Source organism: Nothobranchius furzeri, chromosome 5, assembly GCF_043380555.1.
Source record: "Nothobranchius furzeri strain GRZ-AD chromosome 5, NfurGRZ-RIMD1, whole genome shotgun sequence".
In the NCBI taxonomy this organism is placed as follows: domain Eukaryota; kingdom Metazoa; phylum Chordata; class Actinopteri; order Cyprinodontiformes; family Nothobranchiidae; genus Nothobranchius; species Nothobranchius furzeri.
In genome coordinates this window covers 67,555,984-67,582,557 of record NC_091745.1, presented here as the reverse complement: position 1 = coordinate 67,582,557, position 26,574 = coordinate 67,555,984, and the positions used below count along the sequence as shown (strand labels likewise).

General features: G+C 40.8%; 1 protein-coding gene across 2 annotated transcripts in view; it reads left to right on the top strand.

Moving 5' to 3' along the window:
* The window catches only part of plekhf2 (pleckstrin homology domain containing, family F (with FYVE domain) member 2), a 32,782-nt gene extending 7,356 nt beyond the window's left edge, over positions 1-25,426 (top strand). For both annotated transcript variants that reach the window (XM_015949968.3, XM_015949967.3), the window contains exon 2: positions 19,376-25,426. In XM_015949968.3, the coding sequence (XP_015805454.1) occupies positions 19,387-20,124 (738 nt within the window). In that variant the 5' untranslated portion in view covers positions 19,376-19,386 and the 3' untranslated portion in view covers positions 20,125-25,426. The remainder of the gene's footprint in view (positions 1-19,375) is intronic.
* Positions 25,427-26,574: the final 1,148 nt, after the last annotated feature.

Genomic DNA, 26,574 nt, shown 5'->3' with positions numbered 1-26,574 from the left:
ACTTCCTCCCAGCCACACCAAGCAGGTCACAGGTAAACAGATTACCTGTAAGTGTTGGAGGTGACGACGGTTAGTGTAGTCAGTATTTGTACAGCTCATTATTACAAACACAAGTATGCAAACATAAAATAAAAAGTTACCATGTAGAGGTCTGTGTTGATGAGGGTTTATTAAAGGAACAGTTTTGACAAATGACAATTTATTTTGTATATCTCGTTCATTGCTGGCCTGGTTATTTAATAGCTCTGTTTTTAAATGTAGTTTTATTTAGAGGAAAGTTTAAAGGGATACAGAAATGGAGTTGTTCAAAGATAAACAAATTAAAGTAAATTTAAAGTTGATTTATTTTGACACCATCATTAAATGTTGCTGTTATTAAAAAACATTACAGGATATAAACACTTATTTTCTTTCTTCTTTTAGTTAAATGAAACTAAATGAAGTGCACATTTAGAAAAGACTTGAACAAACTTGAATACTGATTTAATTTAATAAGTCACATTACCTTTGTGTTCATTTCAGAAGCTGCCACTAATTGTTTCTTTCCCTTTGTTTAGTACTCGTGTTGCTCACTGTTTACATGCTTTTGCCGTCCAGCATGGTGGACCCACGTGATTAGGTGACGTCGGTGCAAAGGGTCAATACTGAAACATGTTGTATCCAGCAGGCTGCCGGGATTGTCAGTTTTTCTCTTTTCAAAACAAAGGAAGGGGGGACAAGTACAGTTCAGTATCAGTGAAGGTGGGGTTGCCGTGTCTACTGCGAGCTAATGCTGCAGTGCCGACAATTTAATTTGACAACAGCCAGCCAAAAGCTCCAGAGTTGTTTAAAGTGGTTGCAGTAACCAAATGTTATCACAGGATGTCATTTTTACTATATTTCTACATAATGCACCTTTAATTAAATACTTCAAGTAGTTTCTTTTCTTTGTTTAATTAAAAGTTTTGTCAATGTTACAATATAGTCTACAGCTGGACATCAGTCTGAGTTAAAGTCACTCTTGAAGCTGGTTTCAGATAGCCTAGTGAACTAGACCAAATTATTGCTTTGCAAAGTAAATAATACATTTATTTAGTCTGGCTTGCCAGGCTAGGTTTCAATCAGTCTTCTGCTCTAAATAAAGCAAAAACAAACGGAAACCTTAAGCCGGGCGTACACTGTGCGACTTTTTCACTTTTTTGAGCCGATTTTCCATTCGTGCGAGAATCCACGAGATTGGGGCGAGTTTTGCGCCGAGCGTCGTGTAGTGTACAGGGGGTTACGAGAGGTGATTAACACCACATGACCAGCTACCAATCAGCAATCGTGAGCTCGCACAAACTTCTGGCGTGTTTGAAATTTTGCTCGTCCCTCGTGAGGGTATCGCACTGTTGAAGCGGCGCTGCGAGCAGCTGCGACCCAAAAAGTACCAGAACCGCTCACGGTGCATGCGCAATCCTGCATCAACACCGTTCGCCCGCTATTTCCCTAATAACACATGTTGTTCGTTTTTGTTTCTACATGTTTTTTTACTCGCAAAGATATTCAAGAAAGCGTGTTTGTCGTGTTCATGTCAAATTAAACTGATCACAAAACACAGATTTACTTTCTTTATTTCGTTTTCCTCATCCAACCCCCATAAATCCCTGTGTGTCCTCCTGCAGCACTCCTGAAGGACAACAGGCAAAACAAGACAAAAAAGTCTGACGTGTAAAAACTGCTATTTTAGCATATTTTTTAGGGCCATCGTGTTGCTACCAGACATACAGTGTGAGCAGTCAGGTCGCATCCAAGACCTGGGTCGTGCAGTGTGAGCGCATGACTCATTAGATCTGCCCTGCGAGGAAGTCGTACAGTTTGAGCTGAAGCTGAGTGCTACGAGTGAAAAAGTCGCACGGTGTCCGCCCAGCTTTACTGATGTACTTCGTACAGATCAGGACTCTGTTTGCTCTAGAACTGTTAGTATTTGTCTCTTGGTAGATAAGTGGCAGTTTTTACGTTATCTGCTGTGGTTTTACATCCGTTTTTGTAGACGGAAACTGGAAATGAACTTTATGACAAATGTCTGGCCACCAGAGCAGATCACATCACATTTGCCTTTCTTTGATTCTTTTAATATAAGATTAATTCCCACTTACTTACCTTATCATAGCAATCTTCATGGCAAATAAATGAACAAATGGTTGAACAGGTTGGAAAAGAGTGATAGGATACATGATGAACAGATGCTTCTTTTAGGTTGACATTTGTTTTTTCACTCAAATGTAACGCATACAGTACCAGGTACACACACTTTTCATACATTTTCAATACATTTATGCATATTTTTACATCACACTGGTGCTCAATGAAAACAACTTACACAGTCTTAGTGACTTAAAATGTAATGGTTTTTGTCCATTGATCATCTGCATATGTGTACATGCAGTAAACCACTCAGTTTCTCAATCTGCCGGTTTCAAGAATTTACTTTGTTTGAACCTGTTTGACTAAATGTTTCGACCTGTCTCATGAAGACATGAGTCACATGATTACTCAATAGTATTCCCAGAAAAGAGAAATTCCAGTTAAAGAATACCTCTACAAATAAAATCAGGTGTTTTTAAGCAGGATGAAAACCAAAATGTGCTGGATACCTTTGGCGTATAGATGCTCTCTAAAATAATCTGTTCTGAAATAAGCTGAGATGTTTTGTTGATGGAGATTGTGTAAATTGATTGTTTCTAACAGATACAGGTCCATCTTCCACTTGATGGTTTCATAATTTGAACAACCTCTTTATCCACAAGCTGACACAAGAGTTCTCCAGTTTAACTTGTACAAGTTTTGTCTTGTCCATTAGAAGCCATGTATGTGCTTATGCCATCATAAAAAGATACACATTTAGGTTTAAGAAGCTTTTAAATATTGTTCTGTCAATTTTTGATGACTACCGAGTCCAAAACTGAGCTTAAAATAACAGCGGGTGGGTTAGTTACTGTCCGAAGGTTGCATGAAGGTCATAAAGATTTCTGTGGTCAGATTATTGACTTTTGTGGTTTTCCAGATTGACATCTGTTTGCATTTTTGAAGCATTTGTTTGTTTGGTGCATTTATTTCCCCTTTAAGAGATGTTGTGGTTTTAATGATGTCATTAATGTTATATGGCCTGTGGGTAGTTATTTTAATTTGAATGCCGGCTTCAAATATATGAGCCTGAAATTTTAAAAGTGTTTCTAAACGGACGCTATTTTAGGTTTTGTGCGAAAATTAGTCCAGGACTACAAATGTGCTTCACAAACGCGACGCCATCGTACAAAACACAGAGAAAACGGAGGGAAAAAGGCTGTAAGTTCAGCAAACTTCCCACAGGAGGAAATAACCACCATAAATCTGGTAATTTGGTAAGTAGCAGCTACGCTAGGAGAGAGGAGATTATGTGGTGACATAATATGCAATGTGCCGATGTAGTCATGCTAATTACAAACTTTTACAAGCTGAAACATCTCAATGTACGTGACTGGCATGGTCGAAACACCCATCCTTACTTTTGCTGTACAAATTGCTGTACAACATATGTGCGATTCAGGGTGTAAGGCAACATGGATTAGAAAATATCTCTTTTAGCTCCAACGACTTGCATTCATTTTTTTATTCTTCCAGGGACCCATGAGCCAACCAGAAAAGGAGGAGGCATAGGCTCCCTATTTAGAGTCTTATTTACTAGGGCTGGGGGTAAACGATTATTTTTAAAACGATTATTCTGACGATTATTTTATCGAATAGTCGACTATTCTAATGACTATTTAGAAAATTAATCTAATGATTATTTTTCTATTGCACAATTAACAAAAACCAGAAAATCTCAAATAAATTCCTCAAAAAAATTGATAAATTCTTACTGTAGGAGAATAAACACTACAGGCCTTCCATTTTGTATAACACTGCTTTTATTGTGTTGCGGTTGGTTATGTTCTGGTGACATGTAGAACTTGGGAGAGCAGGCTGCTGCCTGAGAGGTGGTTTAAGATGGAATGTCTCCATGCTGCTTGTTTTGGTCACTTATGTGCGTGAGGCGAATGGTTTTATGACTTTTCCTGGGGAGTTTGGCTCGTGTGCAAAAAGGAAGGGACAATAACACGGGATTTAAAAGTTAAAATGATGATCAGGTTTATTTACAACTACAAAAAATCATAAATCTTTCCATCCACAGGTTGGGAATAATAAAACAAATTCTGCCTGTGGGGAATTAAAACAAAGTACAAATAACTAGGAATGTCCCACTGGGCAACGATTACAGGGTTCTGGACCAAAATAAGGATCTCCAAAGGTCCAAACTCTAAACTGGGCGGTTAAACCAAACTCAAGGTGATATTTTACACTAAACCGAAAACCCACAACACTCTAAATGTAATAAAAGGGAGATCTGCACCACAAAAAAGATGAACTCTAAACCAAAACGTAACAGCTTATCCCAACGCAATAAGCTGTTAGCGAAGATGCTAACAGTAGCTTTACCAACGTTAAGTTCAAGTTACCAAGTTTAAATAAACCAAAAACACCCAGCAGCAAACAGACCAGCACGGAGGAGAGACTGCTACTACCAAAACAGCTCTCCTCATGTCTGAAAGAAACTCCTTTATGAAGGGAGAAACGCTCCTGGTGATGTTCTACATCTGCGATAGAGACGAAGCAGCGCATCTGACCCCGGAAGTTGTTGTCCGTTGCCGGGAGACAAAGGCGGGCAAAACAGGAAAGGAATCTAGTAGCGGACGGACGTTGTTCCGGGTCTTCGGTATTTGACGGAGATGTTAGTGAAGGCGGAGAAGAGGGCGAACCAGAGGAAAAACAGGCAGATTCCACCTCTATTTACAAATTCCTGGGGATGCAGCAAGTGGGCGTGGTGCGTCGACTACCGGATCTGATGTCAACAAATTTTTAGATCCGAGCCATCAACGTCATCGAGGCTTCGCTACAGCCCTATTATTTACTGATGTTTGGGCATCTCGTCCCTGATTGGCTAACAGCAACGTAACTCTACCACAGATTCCTTTTGCTTTGCAACGTTGATGTTTTTTTCTCCACAAATAACACAAGTCTCTCACAGCCCGCCAGGCATATCAAGTGTTCTGGGAGAAACCCTGCTGATCATATTTCAAAATAACAAGTAAAAAAAAAAGGTTTCTCAGTTGAGTGCAGCCACCAGAAAAATGACAAGTACATCAGACTCCCTTTCATCACTGGCAACAAGTGAGGAGGAGGTGAATGAAGTTAACGGTATAAACTACACATAGTCTCTTTAAAATCATTAAACAGATTGTTCTCCCATAGAATAAGAGCTGTCTTTGCTAATTTGAATGGAAGAAAAAACATCAGCCATGGTTTAAATATTCTATCTCTGAATAAAATTATGATTTAAGTCAGTGGTCCTCAATAGGCAGCCCGCGGGCCCCTTCTTTGTGGCCCCCGAACCCCGCGTGTAATAATCAGCGCTCCAACATGTAGGAACTTGTTGAAAATAAAACTAAGCCATTAATATTCTATTTGAAAAGCTCTATCAAAGGATGAATTTAAAAAGTCATGTTTGCTGTTTTCAAAGTTTAAATCCGATTTATTTCTCCCAATTTTAAAATCATGTGATCGGGCTATATTTCTCATCACGTGATTGGATCGGAGCATCCCTAATTTGCTTTAAAGCTTTTTTAGACATAAAGCAATGGTTTTTAATTGGTAACCAAAGATCATTTTACTTTATTTTCTTGTCACTTCAGAAGTTATTATTTCTTCATACATTGCTGAGCCGTCATTGTAGTGCAGCGCAGCAGAGATCTTCAGATCTTTCCTGACCTCCTGTTGTCATTAACCACATAAAGGCTCCGTAATCTGTTTTGGAAATGTTCTGTTCTGAGTTTGCTAACAGGCGGTGGCACAGCCTCAGGCTTTTCAAGGTCAGGAGAGCTCTGCTAGCTAAAGCTAGGTGTGTGTTTTTGTATAACATGTATTGGCACCAGGTCTGGGCAATGAATCGAAAACTTATTGTTATCAAAACCCTTGGCTCTTATCGAGATAATTGTTTCCATGTCAATACATTTGATAATAAAAAAATAAAAAGATGTGTGCAGTTTGGCAACACTCATGTCCTTTTAAGAAGCTGTACCACCTTGCGTCACGTAAAAATGTGACTCAACATAATACATGTGACAGCCCCATCTAGTGGACAACCTTTGTTTCTGTGCATACCTGTAGTTATTGAGTTAGTTATTTATCGTTATCGCGGTGAAATCCTCAATATATCGTGATATTGATTTTAGGCCGCAGTGATGCGGGCCTTGTACCAGTCTGTCGTGGTGAAGAGAGAGCTGAGTCAGAAGGTGAAGCTCTCGATTTACCGGTCGATCTACGTTTCTACCCTCACTTATGGTCATGAGCTTTGGGTAGTGACCGAAAGAACGAGATTGCGGATACAAGCGGCCGAAATGAGCTTTCTCCGAAGAGTGGCTGGGCTTTCCCTTAGAGATAGGGTGAGAAGCTTGGTCATTCGGGAGGGGCTCGGAGTAGACCCGCTGCTTCTCCACATCGAGAGGAGCCAGTTGAGGTGACTCGGGCATCTGGTCAGGATGACTCCTGGACGCCTCCCTGGTGAGGTTTTCCGGGCATGTCCAACCGGGAGGAGACGTAAAGGTAGACCCAGGACACGGTGGAGGGACTATGTCTCTCACCTGGCCAGGGAACGCCTTGAGATTCCCCCGGAGGAGCTGGCCCAAGTGGCTGGGGAGAAGAAAGTCTGGGCCTCTCTCCTTAGGCTGCTGCCCCCGCGACCCGACTCTGGATTAGCGGATGAAAATGGATGAATGGATGGATGGATGGATGATTTTCGGCCATGTCGCCCAGCTCTAATTGGCTCTTTACCCTAAATATATTAAAGATTTTAAAGTTTTGCTGCTTGATTAATTTAGTTAATCACAAAGTCTCTACTGTAATCTTGTGGGATCTAATACTTTTCAGATGTTCTTACCATTATCATTTATTATACCAAACTTCTCAATACCACAAGAATATTAATAAATACGACCAGAGCATTGAAAATGCTCCATCCTCAGTGCTGTCTCCCGCTAGATGAATGCATGTCCTTGTCACACAGATCTGTTTTCAGCACAGAGAAATGCCCTTTCTCCACTTTCTTTGGGTCTTTGTCACCATCGCTCTCTCCCTTTAGTGTCTGACTCATTGCTTCCCTTCAGTCTTGGGCTTCTCATTTGGGCACCACTGGAGGCTTAACTGCGGGTCATCAAGAAGGGTTGACAGCCACCTATTACCCATGTATATATATTTTAAATGGCTGTTTCACACTACTTTTTCATACATGCATCCTACTCCTGTTATTTGTAAAGTTAGATTTCCTGTCCAAGGGTGGCTGATTGAAGTGCACTTCTTGACATTAACCTGTCAAGATTTATGCAGTTAAAATAGATTTGTGGCATTTGGCGTATTCATGTTATTAGTTTATTGAGAGTGTTGGAAGAGACTCAAAAAGGGGATTTTTATTCCGTTCCAGTTGTAGGAAAGAAGACTTGTTTTGTTTATCAGAACAGCTGATTTAGATGTACTGTCTAATGACGGTAGAGCCTTCATGCTTAATGTCACTCCGCATTAGGGCTGAACGATTCAATAAAATTGCGATGTGACAAAAGGAGATTTTGTAATCGCAAAGGCGATTTGACTGGCAGCAAGTGGATAGCACAATGCTAATATACATGGAAAAACCTATAGGGATGCTAATGTTAATATTGCAGATGACATTCTTGCAAATTACGAATTAGGAACGTGCCAAATTATTACATTTGGAGTCTAATAAAAAGTAAAAAACTGCCATCAATCAAATTAGTACAGACAGATATTTTAGTAAAGCCGGAAAACCGTACGTGACTTTAGCTCCACTGAGTCTTGGCTAGCATATATGGATGTAACTGAACTACGGAAGCTCTGCATGGACATGTCGTCAAATACTCTCAAATACTAAACACAAAATACTTCAATAAATGGGACACACTTCTTTCCTACAAATAAATTTTCACAGTTGATGCTAATACCTAGGCTCCTTCAAGGGATGTGCTCCTGGCTGCAAAGCATTGCACATTCAAATACAAAATTTTGTCTTGTCAGTATTTATGTATATGTAGACAAATTCGTATTAAGTTTGGTTCAGTGTTGTGAAGGGCTCGGTTCGATTAATTTTCGGTATATTGTCATTATATATATATTTAATATCTAAAGCGGCTCCAATAGTGAGCAGAACCAGGTGTCATCACAGCTGCTGATCTAGCATTATGTCTTTTAAGTATTCCACAGGTTATTTGCTCAATTATGAGTGTCATGCTCACACGTGTTTTAATTTCTGCAGTGAGTCTTAAAAACTCAACTCACATCACCCAGAGTTTCTTCTCTAAACTCATATTAAATAACGAGCTTCCTCCATATAGGATAAAAACTTTATACTGTACCAATTGTCCCAGGGAAAAATGTTCAGCCGACATATTTGTTTACATTTTTGCCGCTGCGTGCCTGCACAGTGTGAGAGAGGGAGGTGAGGGAAGGGAAGGGTGAAGCGATGCTCCATTCAGGGTCTCGATTATCAACATATATACGGACAATTCCTGTCCATTGGCTCGTATTATAAGTTTTTAATCCGACATGGGAGGTGCCCACCACCGCCATTTTGATCGTGTCACACGTCTCGTCACGCCCAGACAATTCCATAAAAGGGAAAAGAGGTGGAGCTGAGGGTGGGGCTGTTAGGCTGGGATCAAAGGATGACACTTGTCGAACTGAAGCGATGTAGCTACAAGCTAACCCAAAGCTAACGCGAAGGTGGGAGCTAAGCTAACGGAGGTAGCTACCTAGCTACAACTGGAGCTAATTGTGCACAACACCGGAGCTTCTGAGTCAGAGATGCGCCAAGCTGCCGCTGGGGAGAACCAGGTGGAAAACATCGGTTTTCATCCGAGAGCTCCACAAGCCGGCAGCCGCGCAGCAGACGGGCGCCGCTGCGATCAGAGATGCGCCGAGCTGCCACTGAGGGGAGGGGACCATACCAGTAGTCGGAACCCAGCTCCACCAACATGTCATATTTCAACAAATTTTCTAAAATGCAGCATTATGTTAAATGCACTGGGTTTTACCCTATTACATTTCAATTTCATGGTTAAACAGTACATGTTAAAATCTAAGCTCAGCTAGCGCAAGAGCGGCAGTGACCTAAAATCATCTACATAAATACACAAATATAATTTTACTTACCAAAAAAAATGAAGTGGAGACATTTTGGACGCTCTATTAGTGCAATTAATACCACAGCAATCATTTTGTCCAACAGTTGCACAAATAATATCCAAACAGAATGCACAAACAGCACAACTAATGGTCTAAGTTGAGAGACTGAAAATCACTGAACAGTTTTCAGGCGAGGCCGAGGCTCAGGTTGAGGCCTTTCCCCGGAGCTAGCTCTGTGGTCAGGTGGGTCTGATGCTCATTAATTATTCAGAATTTTAGGCATTTAATAGACTTAAACAGAAGAGTGAGAAAAAAATTCACCCCCCTCAGAGTTGTCATGAGTGTAAACTAGATCATTTAAACCTAAAACGTTTCGGAACCAGGCTGTAAACATGTTTATTTCTGCTGTGAAATTGGTATTTTTAACATGGGTGTCAATTAGGGTTGTCACGGTGTGAAAATTTAACCTCACAGTTATTGTGACCAAAATTACCACAGTTTTTGGTATTATCGCGGTATTTTTTTTAAACATGCTACATTTTCATACAATTAAATAAACCCTGTATGTCAGGAAATATTGTCCTCAGTTTGTGTCTAAATTTTGCCTAAAATTTGTTATTTTGTAATTATGTTGTTTATTTGTTTACATTTTTCCCCTTTAGGCTTTAAAATACCAAAATTTGCCCATAACTTCTTATTTTTTGTCTGTTTGATGTCATCATTTTAAAAATATTGGATCAGATGATACTCCGTACTCAAGTAGCCTTCTAATCAGATACTTTTTTACCCTTACTTGAGTAATAAACCCTATATCAGGAAAATATTGTCCTCGGTTTGTGTCCTTCCAGTGAGCTTTGCAGATTTGGGAAAATATCATCAGGCAGTAATCGTTGTTAAATTCATAATTATTCTCGGAGAGAGACCAACTCTTATCTGCCCCTGGGAGCCCCGTAATGCATAGCGTCATTTCAACATGGGGGTGTCCGCGACACGGTTTATATGCAGGTAGCGACGCTGCGGCTGCTTTATATAGCGACTCGTTGCATTCTCCCTCAACCCAAATCCTCGGATCACGCATTTTAGCTAAAACGTTAACGTTAGCTTGCCTTGCGTTGACTAGAGTTGTGGGTGATGGTCATGCAGATGTGTCATGAGATTTGAAGCGTTACTGCCTTTCACAGACACTTTTTCTGCACGTGCTGCAAACAGGATAGCCGTCCTAACTGTCCCTCGGCATTTTTCAAATATCCAAAAGATGCCCGCACTTTTGACTTTGTCTTCTTTGAGGGATAATAAATGTCCTCCTGAGTGCTGCCGTCTCCTCCTTTGGCCATTATTTCAGCTTTAGCTTCAAGAAAGTTTTGGTTGTAAACAACAAAGCGTGCATGTGCCGCCGGCAACTTCAGCCGATGATACGGTGGCTGGTAAGGGTCACCGCGCCTACACCGCAGCCACGGTAAACCCACCGAGATAATATAGTTTTTTAAAAACAAGACTGTTGTTATTATTGTCAACTTTTTTAAAGGGGTTTACGCTACACCGGTTAGCGTGACAACCCTAGTGTCAATAAGGATTTGCTCGCTTCTGACACCAGCCCCCAGCGGAGGAGAGTGGAACTGCAATTTTTGGCACTTCCTGTTTTGCTTCATATCCAGACCCGAATTATGAGGGCTTGGTCTCCATGGGCTCCAAAGCAGCCGCGACAGCCAGCTGGTTTGCTCCGCTCTGAACTGCATTGATCAGAATTTCCAGATCACATTTTTTAAACGGAGATTGGGCACATGCTGTGAAGCCATCATGCATCACTCAATACAGCGTCCGTTCGGAAACTCGCCGACAAGAACTTTTATCCGCAGCACTTAAATCACGCAAATAAAAATTCATTATTTAAAAGAGAAAATAAACCGAAGCAGTACGTAAGTGGACCGAACAAAACAGGCCAAACCGAAACGATTCAACACCCCTCCGTGAACTGTTACACCCCTAGGTATTACGGTAAACCCATTCTGCTGCTTGTGGACCAGTCTCTGTCTGTCACAGAACATTTACGGCAGAGACCAACAGCCACATCTCATATCGGCTGTGGCAGCACTATGTAAAGAAAACATCTGTAAAATAACCACCTCTGTCTGCTGAAGAATTGGGCTCAGCTCCAGTACAGATCCAATTTAATAGATGAAATTGTCAAAGCTACACTCTAATCCCAGAGCTGTAATTGTAGCTATTTGCTAAAATGCTTTATTGGTTCTGAACAGTATAATAGACACACACAACACAAAATTATGAAATTCACACTGAATACTAACAACTGTTAGCCATGATGTTTTCTCCTAGAGAAAAAGAGTGCTTTATATAATGAGGAAGGATTAATCTTTTTTCTGTGTGTAAATTACATGTGCTTGTTAAGTGGAGACGGGACATCATTTCTAATAAATTAATAATTAGGTGAATCTACAACAATGCTGTTCTTGTAACTTAAGGTAGCAAAACCTGACACCACAAACCTGTTTAGCTTTCAGAACTACTCGTTAGGGGTTGTATCAACTAGTCGACTTCACTGCTCTGTAGGGACTTTTTATGCCTTTCATCGACTAGTCGCTGTCACGTGATAATGACCGACAACATGCAGTCCTCGGAAAAGACAGCAGGTGACGAGCCCCTGCGTTTTGGGAGGCGACGCGCTGTGCCAGAGCGTTGGTATCTGACGCCCGCCGTAAAACGGACATTTGACCGAATTGTGACCTTTACCCTCTTGCAATTTAACCTTCCCCTTACCCCCATCCTAATCTTAAACAGCTAGCGCATGCAAAGCTCTGATCATTGACACGTTCCAGACATCTGCGTCCTGAGCACGGCCACAGTAACATTATCAAATTAGGTGTCGCCACCTCAACAACAAATTTAACACGCGATCGTTCATGTCGGCTCATTTACTTTTATGTTTTCTGTCTTTTATTTGTGCCTGATGCGTTTCGCTGCTGTGGAGCGGAGCACATCACCTGTTTTGTCCTCCGGTGATTTCACCTTACTGGTGTGGCCGGCACGCAGCGCGCACTCCGCTGTTTTTGCGGTCGGTAGATCTTTTAGAACTGCAGTTCAGAGGTTACTCATGAGGTGAATATATATGAACCCAGGTAGCAGTTTTTCTTTAGGATTGAGAGGAGATGCAGGAAGATAATTAACAGACACAGGACAGAAAAATAGTCAAATAAAAACAAGTTAGTTTTTGTACCTGGTGGTTGCAACAAACCGACACCACTGAAGTTAATCAGAAGTGAGGAACAGAAAATGAAATAATTATTTTAATGTTTAGAGCAGCAGAAACTGAGAGGCTGCAGGCGCATCAGTGAGTGCGTTTACATGCAGCCAGTAACCCTTTTAAAACCCGAATATTCACAATAACCCGGTTCCGCACGGCCATGTAAACACTGCCAAAAACCCGGATATGCTCATAACCGGGTATTTAAAAACCCAGTTACTACACCTGGGGTAACCCTTTTCTAACCCGAATGTTTTGTCGTGTAAACGCATATCGGGATATCCCCATCAATGTGTGTGTTCTGTGCATGCTCTGTTCGCAAGGAATCTTGGTCTTTTGAGTAGCGAGACGTCTTGTATGCGCCAGAACACCGGAAGTTAACAAGTTGGGAGCAACATGGCGAGTCGCGGCACAGCACCACAAGCAATGAAAATCACACCGCTGCACTTCTGTAATTATGCTGGTGGAAATAAGTCGTTGGGTCACTCGTAAGCTTCGTATGAATAAAATTACATTGCTGCAGTACTTTTATTTAGAAAATTACCAGAGATTTTACACTGAAACAGAGTGATTTCTTGTCTAGCTCCATGTTAACTGTGGAAATTATTGTGTCCCAGAAGCGGCACGCGGCAAAAATTAGAACCCGACCCTTTCTTTGGCGGTGCGGCGCGGCGATCCGCTTCTGGGACATGCCTGAAAATTGCTGCGTCGCGGCTGGTTTGAAACACTCCATAGACTATAATGGATTCTATTTGAAGCAGCAATGTTCCGCTGTTGTTTCGTGCTGCTGATGCTTTCAATGTAAAATGGGCTTTAGCCACCTTGAAAACAAACACCCAAAATGGAGCTTGGTACTTAAAATTCAGAGCAACAACTCAGACAAACACTGAGCCAGTCGACACTAAAAGATACGTTTAAAAAAAGAAATTTTCCACAGACAGCAAAAAGGACACAGTCAAGATTGCAATATTTATCGCACTGGATGACTGTCTGTGGTTGCAAACGTCAGGTTTGGTCATCTCAAGCTGTGGTACGGTTGCTTTCTCCTCATTACGGTGTTTTGCAGAAAAGAGCAACCCTGCTGATGTGATGTATCTGCCCTGTATCCATAAGTTGTGACTTGGACTGGGGCAAAAAAAGTGTAATCAAAACATTGCTACAAATAATTAAGATTTTAGTTGAAGCCTACTTTTAAATTTAGTTCTCACTTTTCAATTCTACATGTCTCAAAAGCATTACAAAAATAATAGTGAGCTATATCTGTCTGTCTAACAAGCCACAGATGGGTAATTGATGTGTTACCATGTCAGATAATGCAGCAGCTGGTGAATTTTAGCTCCGCAGAGGGTGGTGCTGGCAGCAAAAGTTCAGTTTACCTCCACTCCAGCTGGCCTATAGACCGTCTGTCCCAATAGTGCAGGAAACTGACACCAAGCACCAACGTAACACAAATAAATAATTGTTTCTGGCTGTTGGGTTTATCTCTTCTACCAGCCACTATGAAAGGTAAACACTCACTGAGCGAATTCTTATCAGCAGTTTGTTAAATGATTAAAGCTGTCTGCACAAACTTTAGAGTAGGAAAGTGTGAAAGGTGTCAGAATTGTAAATATACTTCTGTGTTTCACTTTTCCTTTTATACACGGTGAGGTTGGCCATCATATCTGGTCTCTGCTGAAACACAAATGTTATTTTCAAACCAGTTTTCATAATGATGTGGATAAAATTCACCAAGCGTTGCTATTCAGATGCTTAAATGATGCTGACAAAGCTTCTCATTCGTCCAGGACATGGTTACCATGAGTAAAGATGTGAGATGTTCAATATCGTTTTTTTAATCAGTATTCAATATGCCAGTACTCTATCCCTTAAATCCCAATATATGCAGGGTCAACCCTCTTAAAATGACTTCCCATATCTCCTAGCGTGCACTTTAAACGTTGGTTAGGCCAATTGTCAGTAGGGATGCACCGATGGATCGGCATTCGATCGTAATCGGCCGATAGCGCCCCTATCGGTTTTGATCGGAATTTTCAAAATAGATCAAAGCAGACCGATCAGGTAGGGTTGTCACGGTAACCAGTGTAGCAGTAAACCCCGGTAAAAAAAAAAAAGTTGACAATAATAATAACCGTCTTGTTTTAAAAAAAAACGGGTTTACCGTGGCTGCGGTGTAGGCGCGGTGACCCTTACCAGCCACCGTATCATCGGCTGAAGTTGCCGGTGGCACATGCACGCTTTGTTGTTTACAACCAAAACTTTCTTGAAGCTAAAGCTGAAATAATGGCCAAAGGAGGAGACAGCAGCGATCAGGAGGACATTTATTATCCCTTAAAGAAGACAAAGTCATAAGTGCGGGCATATTTTAGATATTTGAAGAATGCCGAGGGAGTTTATAGAAGACGGCTATCCTGTTTGCAGCACGTGCAGAAAAAGAGTCTGTGAAAGGCAGCCTCGCTTCAAATCTCATTACACATCTGCGTGACCATCACCCACAACTCTACAGTCAACGCAAGGCAAGTTAACGTTAGCGTTTTAGCTCAAATGCGTGATCCGAGGATTTGGGTTGAGGGAGAATGCAACGAGTCGTTATATAAAGCAGCCGCAGCACCGCTACCTGCATATAAACCGTGTCGCAGACACCGCCATGTTGAAATGACGCTATGCATTATGGGGCTCCCAGGGGCAGATAAGAGTTGGTCTCTCTCCGAGAATAATTATGAATTTAACAACGATTACTGCCTGATGACATTTTCCCACATCTGCAAAGCTCACTGGAAGGACACAAACCGAGGACAATATTTTCCTGATATAGGGTTTATTACTCAAGTAAGGGTAAAAAAGTATCTGAGTAGAAGACTACTTGAGTACTGAGTATCATCTGATCTAATATTTTTTAAATGATGACATCAAACAGACATAAAATAAGAAGTTATGGGCAAATATTGTTATTTTAAAGACTAAAGGGAAAAAATGTAAACAAATAAACATAATTACAAAATAACACATTTTAGGCTAAATTTAGACACAAACTGAGGACAATATTTCCTGACATACAGGGTTTATTTAATTGTGTGAAAATGTAGCACGTTTTAAAAAAATACCGCGATAATACCGAAAACCGTGATAATTTTGGTCACAATAACTGTGAGGTTAAATTTTCACACCGTGACAACCCTAATACAGACCATTTTAGATTAGGTTACATTTCCTTTATTCCCAGATTATGTAGTTTGTACCACTCATTATAATGTTGTAGAAAATTTCTGGCCAATCCACGTGATCGGTATCGGTGATCAGCATTCTTTGATATCGGTATCGGTGATCGGCAGCAAAAAACTTGATCGGTGCCTCCCTAATTGTCAGAAGATTCGGAAGGCGTTGTGCCAAACACACAAAAGTATCTCAACCACTAAACCTCACATCCATCCTATTCTGACATTATTGAGTGGAAGGAGAAATAGCTGAAGAGTTTGATGTATAAGATACGTTGTCATTAAAAGAGTAAACCCCAATACCAATAATTTAGGAAACTAATTTCAATGCCAATTTCAGCTGATAATGTTGAACATCCCTATCAAGTTCTAATTCGTTTAATAAATTGAGATTTTGGCTGTTTGCTGCGATAAAGGCTATGAATTGTCCGCTGAATGTGCTTGATGAAAACTGGGTCGTGCTACAGGACAATGATCATTAACACGCCAACAAAAACAAGATTCAGTGTGTTTATATTGTTCTAGTCACCGGCTCCAAAGTCCAGACTGAACCAACACGGGTCAGAGTTCTTATGCAAGGATGTGAGAAGCTGATAAGGTCACACACACAATGTTTACTTCAAGTTATTGATACAATCGGTGGTTTTTAGAAGTTGGTATTGGGTGTTTTTTATTTTTCATCTTTCATTTGGGATTTCTGAACAATCCTAACACAAAAAAGGTAAAACAGTGAAAGGGAAAATCTAATATATTAAAATAATGAATGTGATATTGAGTCAGTAACCTGAAAAGGTTAGATGTGATTGTGAAGCAGATCAGAAAAGCTTTGTTTTTGTCAACATCCATAGAAAACCGGCTTATTCACTGATATTCAGGATCTTGATGGTTTCTGCACTAATATATATTCATCCTCATGCTCTGCTTCCGTTGTTTATTTTTCCACTAGGCTCTCTGAGGTGAACCCTGGAAGTTAAACCCCAACGTATGATGTAAACGTCCTCTGGTAATATTAGATAGTCCTCTGTAAACTGCAGGAGTTTAAATACTATCCGGTTTTGTGTATTTTTCTCTAGGAGTGTGTTTATCATGAAAGCCGTCACTGTGATTGTCTGTAGTATTTTGGTTTGTCCCTGTCTCTGTACTCTGAGCTTTGATTATGGGTTTGAGAGACTCCAGCCTGTATTTATGCTTCTCTTTCTCTCTGAATCCTCCTGCTGGGGGTTAGGGGTTGTGCCCTTTGCTTTCAGCTGATGGGAGCTAGGTGGCCAGCTCTGGGCAACAAGCCCTCGCTAACAGGGACGACGTGTCCAAAGCCCCGCTGTCCTCCTCAAGGCTTTAAAGGCAGCGCACTGGCCTGCTCTGGGTTATTAGTGTGCAGATCACTAGGGAATTGACCCAGGCTGTGTTGGCATTTGCTGGCTAATTAACATAGTTTTCGTTCTGTGGGTAACGGTCAAACCGTCACTTTGCTTTGCTTTCCGTACATTATGGTTTAGTTGCTTGACGGTAGTCTACCCACCTTTTAGCAAAGGCATACATATAAACATAAATTGTGCATTTAATTTAAAATGGATGTGCGTGGTGATGTAAGAGCAGTAAATGGAAGGTTGAGATCCCTTAATCACATTCTATCAATTTTATGCAAAGGCACAACCTGCTTGTTACCGTTTTGGGAGACGATTGGCAAGTCTTCTGTGGAGCGTGAATGTTCATACAGATGTTTCACTTAAGTTAACGTCTTAATCCAGTTGCTACGCTAAGGATCTCAGTGACGAACAGTGGAATTTGTCATAATATTAGAGCTTTAATTTAATACTATTCAAATAAATGGGTCCAGTTTTGATGCGTTTATTCAGTCAAACTGTAGTACAAATCCTACATAAATCACATTAATGAAATTTCACAATGACCTTTAATGCCCTTAAATTTGTAAGTGGACTGCTACCCATTATCAAACTGTTGGATATGAATGAAAGTAATTATTCGGTCTGTTTTTCTCCCGTGTCCTCCAAATCCCCCCCACCCACACACACACACACACTCTCTAGATGAAAACATCAGGAGCTAAATCCTTCTGTGCTCACCAGTGTAAAGAGGTGGTGTTCTGTTGTTTCAGGATGTTTGTTTCTCAGCGCTGCAGCAAATCAAGCTTCAGGATAGACCATTTACCAATTCTCTACAAAAATGTGGACTAATGTTATCTTTGAGATTCTATGTCTGTATTATCTGTAGTTTTTTATTGGTCTTGTGTTTGTAAAGTGTTGCTGCAGTGGTGGATTTGTTCACGCAGCAACAATGGAGATAAAATGCATAAAAACAAGTTATTGAAATTCACAGCTGGAGGGAGCAAAAGAGAAAAAGAGTTACCTGTAAGCACACCTGGGGGGTTGTGACATACGCAGCAGCACAGGTGGTGTTTGTACATCACCACCCAAAGTGTCTCTGACTTTAGACCTCCCATCGTCTTTTAGCTTTTGTCCACTCAGGTCAAACTGATTATGTTCTGACTGAGCCATCCCCAAAAGAGTCCATGCTTCATTTTGACCTTTAGATATTTTGTTTTTCTTCTGATAAAAAGCCTCTCGACTGAGGACAAGGCGCTCCGGTTTAGGAAGGGAAAAATCCCCACAGCAGGACAGATCTTTACATAAGCACCAGTTGGCTCGTCATGCTGCCACATATCAGCTCCATAAATCCTTCACTTCACCATTTGTCCTTTCGTCTGTTTTGCTTGAGGTTTTAAAGGCTAACATTACGAACATTTCATGGTACTGAAGTTTTATGCGTTGTTGATGCAGAATTCCATGATGATGATCGGGAATTTCCAATTTCCTACTTTGTTGAAGTGAAAGGAAATGGCAAAAAAGAAGTGATTTCCTTGTCAGGACAGCGCATTTAACTAAAAAGTGATTTTCCACGACTTGGAAGACAGTTACACATTAATGTAATTATTGGTGTGGTACGCTTCAGCGGCTTGGATTGTGTTACATCAAGGTGAAAAGGACAGGACTTTTATTTTTAAACAGTCCAGTCAGAAAAATACACTTATATTGGTTTACTTTGTAGAAACAAATGTAAATAGGTAATTGATTCAGATTTTAAGGCCCAACTTAAAGACTTTTATCTAGTGGCTGACAAATATGATTTTTTTAAGGCCGATTCAGATTTTAAAAGAATTTTGTTGCCGATTGCCGATATCTAAAGCTAATTATTAAGGCTGATGTATGTGCGTGTTTTAGCAGCACATGGATTGTGAAAGACAACTGTACACTCACTGTGTGAAATATAAATTAAAGAAGTCAATAAATCTCTTAATTAGGGATGCACCGATCAGGTTTTTTGCTGCCGATCACCGATACCGATCACGTGGATTGGCCAGAAATTTTCTACAACATTATAATGAGTGCTACAAACTACATAATTCTGGGAATAAAGGAAATGTAACCTAATCTAAAATGGTCTGTGTTAGGGTTGTCACGGTGTGAAAATTTTACCTCACGGTTAATGTGACCAAAATTACCAAGTGTTAAAATCCTTAAGTGTAGTTTTAAAGAAAAGTCAAAAGGAAAACGATGAGATAATTTTCCAGCTTTGCTTTGTTCCATCTAAGTCTAGGAGGCTGTCAGTAAAAACTGCTTTTGTAATTGGTTCCTTTGTTTTGGTTTCCTAACAGATAAGGCGAAGATGGTGGACCGGCTTGCTAACAGTGAGGCTAACTCCAAACGGATTGGATTGGTGGAGAGCTGCTTTGGCGCTGCGGGCCAGCCACTAGCTATCCCGGGCCGCGTACTGATCGGAGAGGGCGTCCTCACCAAACTCTGCCGAAAAAAGCCCAAGGCGCGGCAGTTTTTCCTCTTCAACGACATCCTGGTCTACGGCAACATCGTCATCCAGAAGAAGAAGTACAACAAGCAGCACATCATCCCCCTTGAGAGCGTCACCATCGACACGGTGCCGGACGAAGGCGAGCTGCGCAACGGTTGGTTAATCAAGACCCCCACCAAGTCGTTTGCTGTCTACGCCGCTACCGCCACGGAGAAATCTGAATGGATGAACCACATCGGGAAGTGTGTGAGAGAATTGCTGCAAAAGAGCGGCAAATCCCCGACGGGCGAGCATGCCGCGGTCTGGGTGCCTGACTCTGAGGCGCCGTTATGCATGTGCTGCCACAAGGTCAAGTTCACGCCAGTCAGTCGGCGCCATCATTGCAGGAAGTGCGGCTTTGTGGTTTGCGGTCCGTGCTCAGAAAAGAGGTTCCTCCTGCCCAGCCAGTCGTCCAAACCCGTTCGCGTCTGCGAGCACTGCTACACGGTGCTGATGTCAGGAGGCCTCGGGCCGCACGATTCCATCAGCCGGCCCACCTCCAACTTCAACAACAACACCCTGTCAGATGACGAGGACGACGACAACAGCAGTGACTGAAAGACAGCCGGAACTTTGAGGACCTGTCTCACCTCTGCCCCAAGGAGAACGTACTCTTCCCTCAGATTATCACATCACTATATTCCCATCTAGCTTCTTCCCTTTGCTGATTCACCACTGAGAGAATTTCACCTCTTGAGAATGAAGTTACCTTTTGCTTTGGAGTTTAAATCTTTCTGTGGAGATAAAAATCAAAAATGCCTTCCATTAAATCCACCTGGGATAAAATACGTTCCTGAAATTCATCAGAAAATATGGAATTACTGGAATGATCGGCAGAAAGCTGGGATTTAATCTGGACTCTTCAGAGTTCTCCTCTGAAGTCATTGGGGTTAGCATATATTCACTACAGAAACAAAGGTGCTAATGGTTTCTCCCATCTGCTCAGCTCTTCTTTCTTTATTTTTCATGATCTTAAACAACGAAGAAACTAAAATTCGTCACTTTTTTTCATCCTCACCTAATTTATCCCTTTAATGACACCAAGCAGGGCTCTTTTCTAACAGACTGGCATTTTCTGCCCTATTTTTGTACATTTGTCCTCCGTAAATATTCTTTTACAATAACAAAATGTAGATAACACGCTAAACCTAGAGCTTTTTCTAGTAGACCTAATGCTGTTGCTTATGACAAATCAACTACAGCTCATCTCACTGAGTGTTGATCCTCTTTAACACGCTTTTGTGAGCGTTTCTGCCTTTATTGTTATTTAGTGCCTTCTAGCAAATTCATCACTACTTTTAGTGGGATGAAGCTGTTTTTACAGGAATCCAGGCTGCAAACCGTTTCCTGGGTGCGTTTGTGTGTCCAATGGCTAAAGACAGGTTGGGTTTTTCTCTGGTCAGCCAGTCAGTCATTCTTAAAGCGCAGATTTCAACCAAGTTTCAGGAATCTGTATAGATTACCTTTGTCTGACCCAGAGCATAAATAAATGGAGGGACGATCACTGAAGAGCTAACATCATGATTTGTTCCACCCACCTCTGCTGTTGTGATTTAGACACGCTCAGTGTTAGTATTCTTGTGTCCCAAACAGCTTTTAGAGTTTTACCATCCTGGGAATTCTTGATGGAATCTCCAATGATGGAATCTGTTAGTTTAAGTTCACAGCTGGGGTGTATGGAAGTGGGACCCTGATTCCATGTTCACAATCTAAATCCGGTCCAGCAGCTGAAGCTGAGTCAGGATATCAGCGTGGCGTCTTCCTGCCTGTAACTCCTCCCGCCACTGCTCTGAGTCATCAAACAAACACACCTCCTCTGAACTCTGCTCCTCTGAAAGCCAACACTTCCATCCTTCCTTCCTTCCATTTGCACCACCATGACTTTGTATTGTAACATATCACATGACACAAAGTGTGACGTCAGTCATGTGATCCGTCTCCAGACCAGGAACTGAGAACAGCTGTGGGTGGAGCTTGTACAAACGTACCTGCTACGAGTTGGGCTTCAGTTTCTGCTGCAGCTTCTTGTGAAGGTTCAGATTTTAAAAAGGTAGAAAACAGATTCAGCTCAGATGAACAGTTCTAGATGTATTTATGTAGAGATTAAAAAAACATCTCCAGTTTTGCATCATAAAAGGTGGAATATACAGCAATAATGCCATTAAAAGTAATAATATAATTTATTAAATTATGCATTTTTTTAAATTCACCTTTAATCAGTTTTTCCCTTCCAAAAAGTCTCCTTTGAGGTGTTTCTAGTTCTATTTCTTTGTTAAAATTTTACGTTTATGCCCACGTTTGAGGAAATGCCCGTCTAGTCGACTTATTTCTGAATGAATGGGTGAATCTGAGTTATTTACTAATGCTGGACCTAAAGGGACCTTTTTTCTCTGCTGTTTTTGTCTCATTTCAGTTTTTAGCAGATGTTCTGAGCTCGTTTCTAGACGCTAAATTTTTCAGACCGGTTCTGGTTTGACTGGTAGTTTCTGACGATCGTCTATAATGTTACTGTAAATCCAGTTTTATGTTAAATGCTTCTGCTCTAAAAGCAGCACAGCAGAAGAAAGACAGGGATTTTCTTTTAGTTTGTCTTTATGTTGCTGCTATAAAAGCATGGTATGTGATTAGAGGAATTACCGGTTAATGTTCACTAACTAACTAAGCTTTGCTGTGGCTGATGTCCAGAAGCCTCGGGTTGGATGCACCTAAAGTCTGATCGGGGTCAGATCCGCTGACTGCATGTTTAATCCTAATGATTTTCTCTATATGTGCAGAAATGTTTGGTTTTTTCTTTGTTTTTGTTTTGAAATCGATTCTGCCCGAGGTTTTCCTCCTCGGCACCTGTGAGACCTCAGCAGCTTTGCTAACTCGCTCACAACAGACGGACGAGGCAGGAAGGTGTTTCATGAACCCGACACGGCAGCAGACCCGTCGGATGGTCGTTTAACCACCAGCTGCTTCTGCAGCTCGTCAGTCCCTTTTCCCCAGAAAGGTCAAAGGTCAGCAGCAGGCAGGGAATTGAGATGTTTGAGTTCCTGTGTTTTTATGACACTTAAGTAACCTCTTTCTCCTGATTTCTGATCAGGTGGAACAGTTTCTTCAAAATTAAGCCAAAAATAAAGTAATAAAGTAGCTGAAAATATAAAGAACTTTTCAGCACACAGATATCTGCTTCTAGCAGTTTCCTAATTAAAGAGCAAGTCACCCCCTACCAGAGTATTATTCCACTCCCACCTCCTGTTTGAAAAATGCAACAAATGCTGTTACCTAGCAGACCACACACACACACACAAAGGCTCACAACGACATTGTGACATCATATGGTACCAGCTAACGTCCTAGGGTACCTCTTAGCCAATAGCAATGGCAGATTTAAATTCAAATGCAGTGCAGATTTTTTTACTCGACAACGGCACAACACTGACAGTTTTAGGCAGAAAATTAAAAATGTAACTAAAATGCACTAAAGTGCAAAACTATTGACTACACGTGTCTGCAGCACGATTAGACTAGGGTTGTCACAGTGAAAATTTAACCTCACGGTTATTGTGACCAAAATTACCATGGTTTTCGGTATTATTGCGGCATTTTTTTTAAACGTGCTACATTTTCACACAATTAAATAAACCCTGTATGTCAGGAAATATTGTCCTCAGTTTGTGTCAAAATTTTGCATAAAATGTGTTATTTTGTAATGTTGTTTACTTGTTTACTTTTTCCCTTTAGTCTTTAAAATACCAATATTTGCCCATAACTTCTTATTTTTTGTCTGTTTGATGTCATCATTTTAAAAATATTAGATCAGATGACACTCAGTACTCAAGTAGCCTTCTAAACAGATACTTTTTTACCCTTACTTGAGTAATAAACCCTATATCAGGAAAATATTGTCCTCGGTTTGTGTCCTTCCAGTGAGCTTTGCAGATTTGGGAAAATATCATCAGGCAGTAATCATTGTTAAATTGATAATTATTCTCGGAGAGAGACCAACTCTTATCTGCCCCTGGGAGCCCCGTAATGCATAGCGTCATTTCAACATGGGGGTGTCCGCGACACGGTTTATATGCAGGTAGCGGTGCTGCAACTGCTTTATATAGAGACTCGTTGCATTCTCCCTCAACCCAAATCCTCGGATCATGCATTTTAGCTAAAACGCTAACGTTAGCTTGCCTTGCGTTGACTGTAGAGTTGTGGGTGATGGTCACGCAGATGTGTCATGAGATTTGAAGCGTTGCTGCCTTTCACAGACACTTTTTCTGCACGTGCTGCAAACAGGATAGCCGTCTTCTACTTCAACTGTCCCTCGGCATTCTTCAAATATCCAAAAGATGCCCGTACTTCCGACTTTGTCTTCTTTGAGGGATAAAAAATGTCCTGAGCGCTGCCGTCTCCTCCTTTGGCTATTATTTCAGCTTTAGCTTCAAGAAAGTTTTGGTTGTAAACAACAAAGTGCGCATGTGCCGCCGGCAACTTCAGCAGATGGTACGGTGGCTGGTAAGGGTCACCGCACCTACACCGCAGCCACGGTAAACCCACCGAGATAATATAGTTTTTTTAAAAACAAGATGGTTATTATTATTGTCAACTTTTTTACCGCTACACCGGTTACCGTGACAACCCTAGATTAGACACGCATTTATATAGTTTATCAGAAATAAAAGTTGATTTGGGGGTGACTTGCTCTTTAAATGGATGAATCTGCTGCTGAAACTCCCCGGCGGTGTTTAAAAGTGTAGAGCTCAGTGACACTATCCAGCTGTGTGTGTGTTCACACTGTGAGCAGCATGCTTAGAACATGATTAAATTAAAGGTTTCTGTTCTCATACATATTTAAATTGAGGTTTATTTTGAGCAGCTTGTGGTTGAAACAAGTGCAGAGACGTTTGAGCTCATAATAATAAAATGTTTTCAATGTTGATTTATTTTTGTTGAGCTGATCGTTTCCATCAGATGTTGTTTTTTTGCTCTCGTTTTCAAAGTTATTGCTGTGCAATCTGGTGAAGCAATGAGAAAAACACATGAAATATTAACTCCAGGACTTGTCAATGTTCCTGGTATAAATGTTGAATTTGGAGGATTTTTCCTGTTGTGCTAAAACTAATATGTCAAGAATGAAATATAACTTCCATGTCAGGTTCTGGATTATGTTAGTTTGGGTTTTAGCTCAGATCAGTTGGACCAACTGTTCCGGTTGTCTGAAGGGAACATAAAAAGCCGTCTAATACATTCAAACACACACGGGACACAAGCAGAACGTCACCACTCAACTTTAGCTAATGGATAAAAAATGCTTTGATGCAAATTTAGAAATCAAATTTTAAACTATTCTAATGAGTAGTATTTGGTTTTTAAGCTTATAGAGTACAATTTTGCAGAATCAACTTTCCAAAGGCTCATTTATGTTCTATCTGGATATGAAACAAAGAATTAACAGTCCCAGATTATTTGACACAACTCAAAAGAAGAAAAGTTTTTTTGAGAGACAGTTAATTTCCTGATCAATGTTTAATGAAATCCGATGGGTTTGAGTACTTCAGAGCTCACGCTGCTCAAAGCGTGACCGCCATCTGTGCAGATGATGTCACCTGGAGCCGAGCTGCATATCCTGAGAAGATCGCTGCTCCAGAAAGGAACGTTTCTGCTCCTTTTTTAAAAATGTGTTTATTTCTGTTCTTTCTCAGCTTCTGTTTTATTTCCTGTTTCTGATCATTAGGTGGAGGCGTTTTAAATTCCTTTCATGTTATATATTTTTTCTCCCTAAAAGGGCTTCAGCCAGAATGTAATGCTGCATATAGTCTGGAATACTAATGCTTTCTGAGATGTTTAATTACACTGTTGAGAAATAAAAGTATTGCTTAGAGTTTCTCTGTTTTCTTTCTGGGTTTTTGGGGGAGAAGCAAACTGTTAAAATATTTGGAGATGAAACCAGAGGTGGTGTCGGCTCACTTCATTTTCTGTAAAAGGTTTTAGTGGGAAAAATCTTTTTTCGTTATTTACTTATTGATTTGGTAGCCCATAAATACACTCAAAGATATAGTTATCCCATTTTAATCCTTATTTCTCCTTTATGCAAATAGTTATTGAAAAAAAAGATGGTTGAATAAATAATACTATCCTAATACATTTCCTGTCCCTAACTTTTATATTATTTCACCTTTTAACCAGGTTTGGCCAAAATTAATAAATAAAAATGCAAAATGTTTATTTTATAGATTTTTCTCTTATTAAAAGTTTGGAACACAGGGAAAAAAAACATTTTCTTATATTCGATCACGCTGAGGTTTTCATGGAGGCTCAACATGAAATGGTCTACCCCTATTTCCTGCATAAGCTTCTGGTAAATAGACATTGAAATGCTAGGATTTGAAAAGCCTGACAGTGTGACATCACACTGTTAACATTCGTGGACTCACCCAACTTAACTCATGAAAGGAAAGGTTGTTGGTTTAGGGTCCAGGAAACTGCAGAAATGCCTTGGCTAGTAGAAGCTAACTGTAAGCATTAGCAACTTGACCACACAGCAGAAGCTCCTCCAGGTTATTTGTGGCGATAAAACATCAACGTTGCAAGTCAGTGGTAGAGTTGCATTGCTTTTATCCAATCCAAGGTGAGACATTCAAATATCAGGAAATAAGACTCCAAACCTGTCGTCTGAAGCTCAGCTGTGATGTGGCTCATTTCTAGTTCCCGTAAATGGTACACCAGTGCTTTGTTTCCCCCAAGGCATTTGTTCTTACTAGAGACCACTGCTAATGTACTGATTAAATGAGTGCAGCGCCTTTAAAGCGTAAATATTTTTCATTTTTTATTCTAAAACTGAAAACTTTACCTGCTCAGCTTCTAATTCCCGGGAAGTATTCAGGTCTGAGAGGTTGGGTTTTTGTGTTGACAGTCAGGGCCACACCAACCCCTGGTGGTGATGCTCTGCTGCTCGGCTCCTGAGAATAATAATGGAAATGAAAAGGCCTTCATGGCCACTGGAGGAAACTTGCTGTCCCTTCTGCTTCA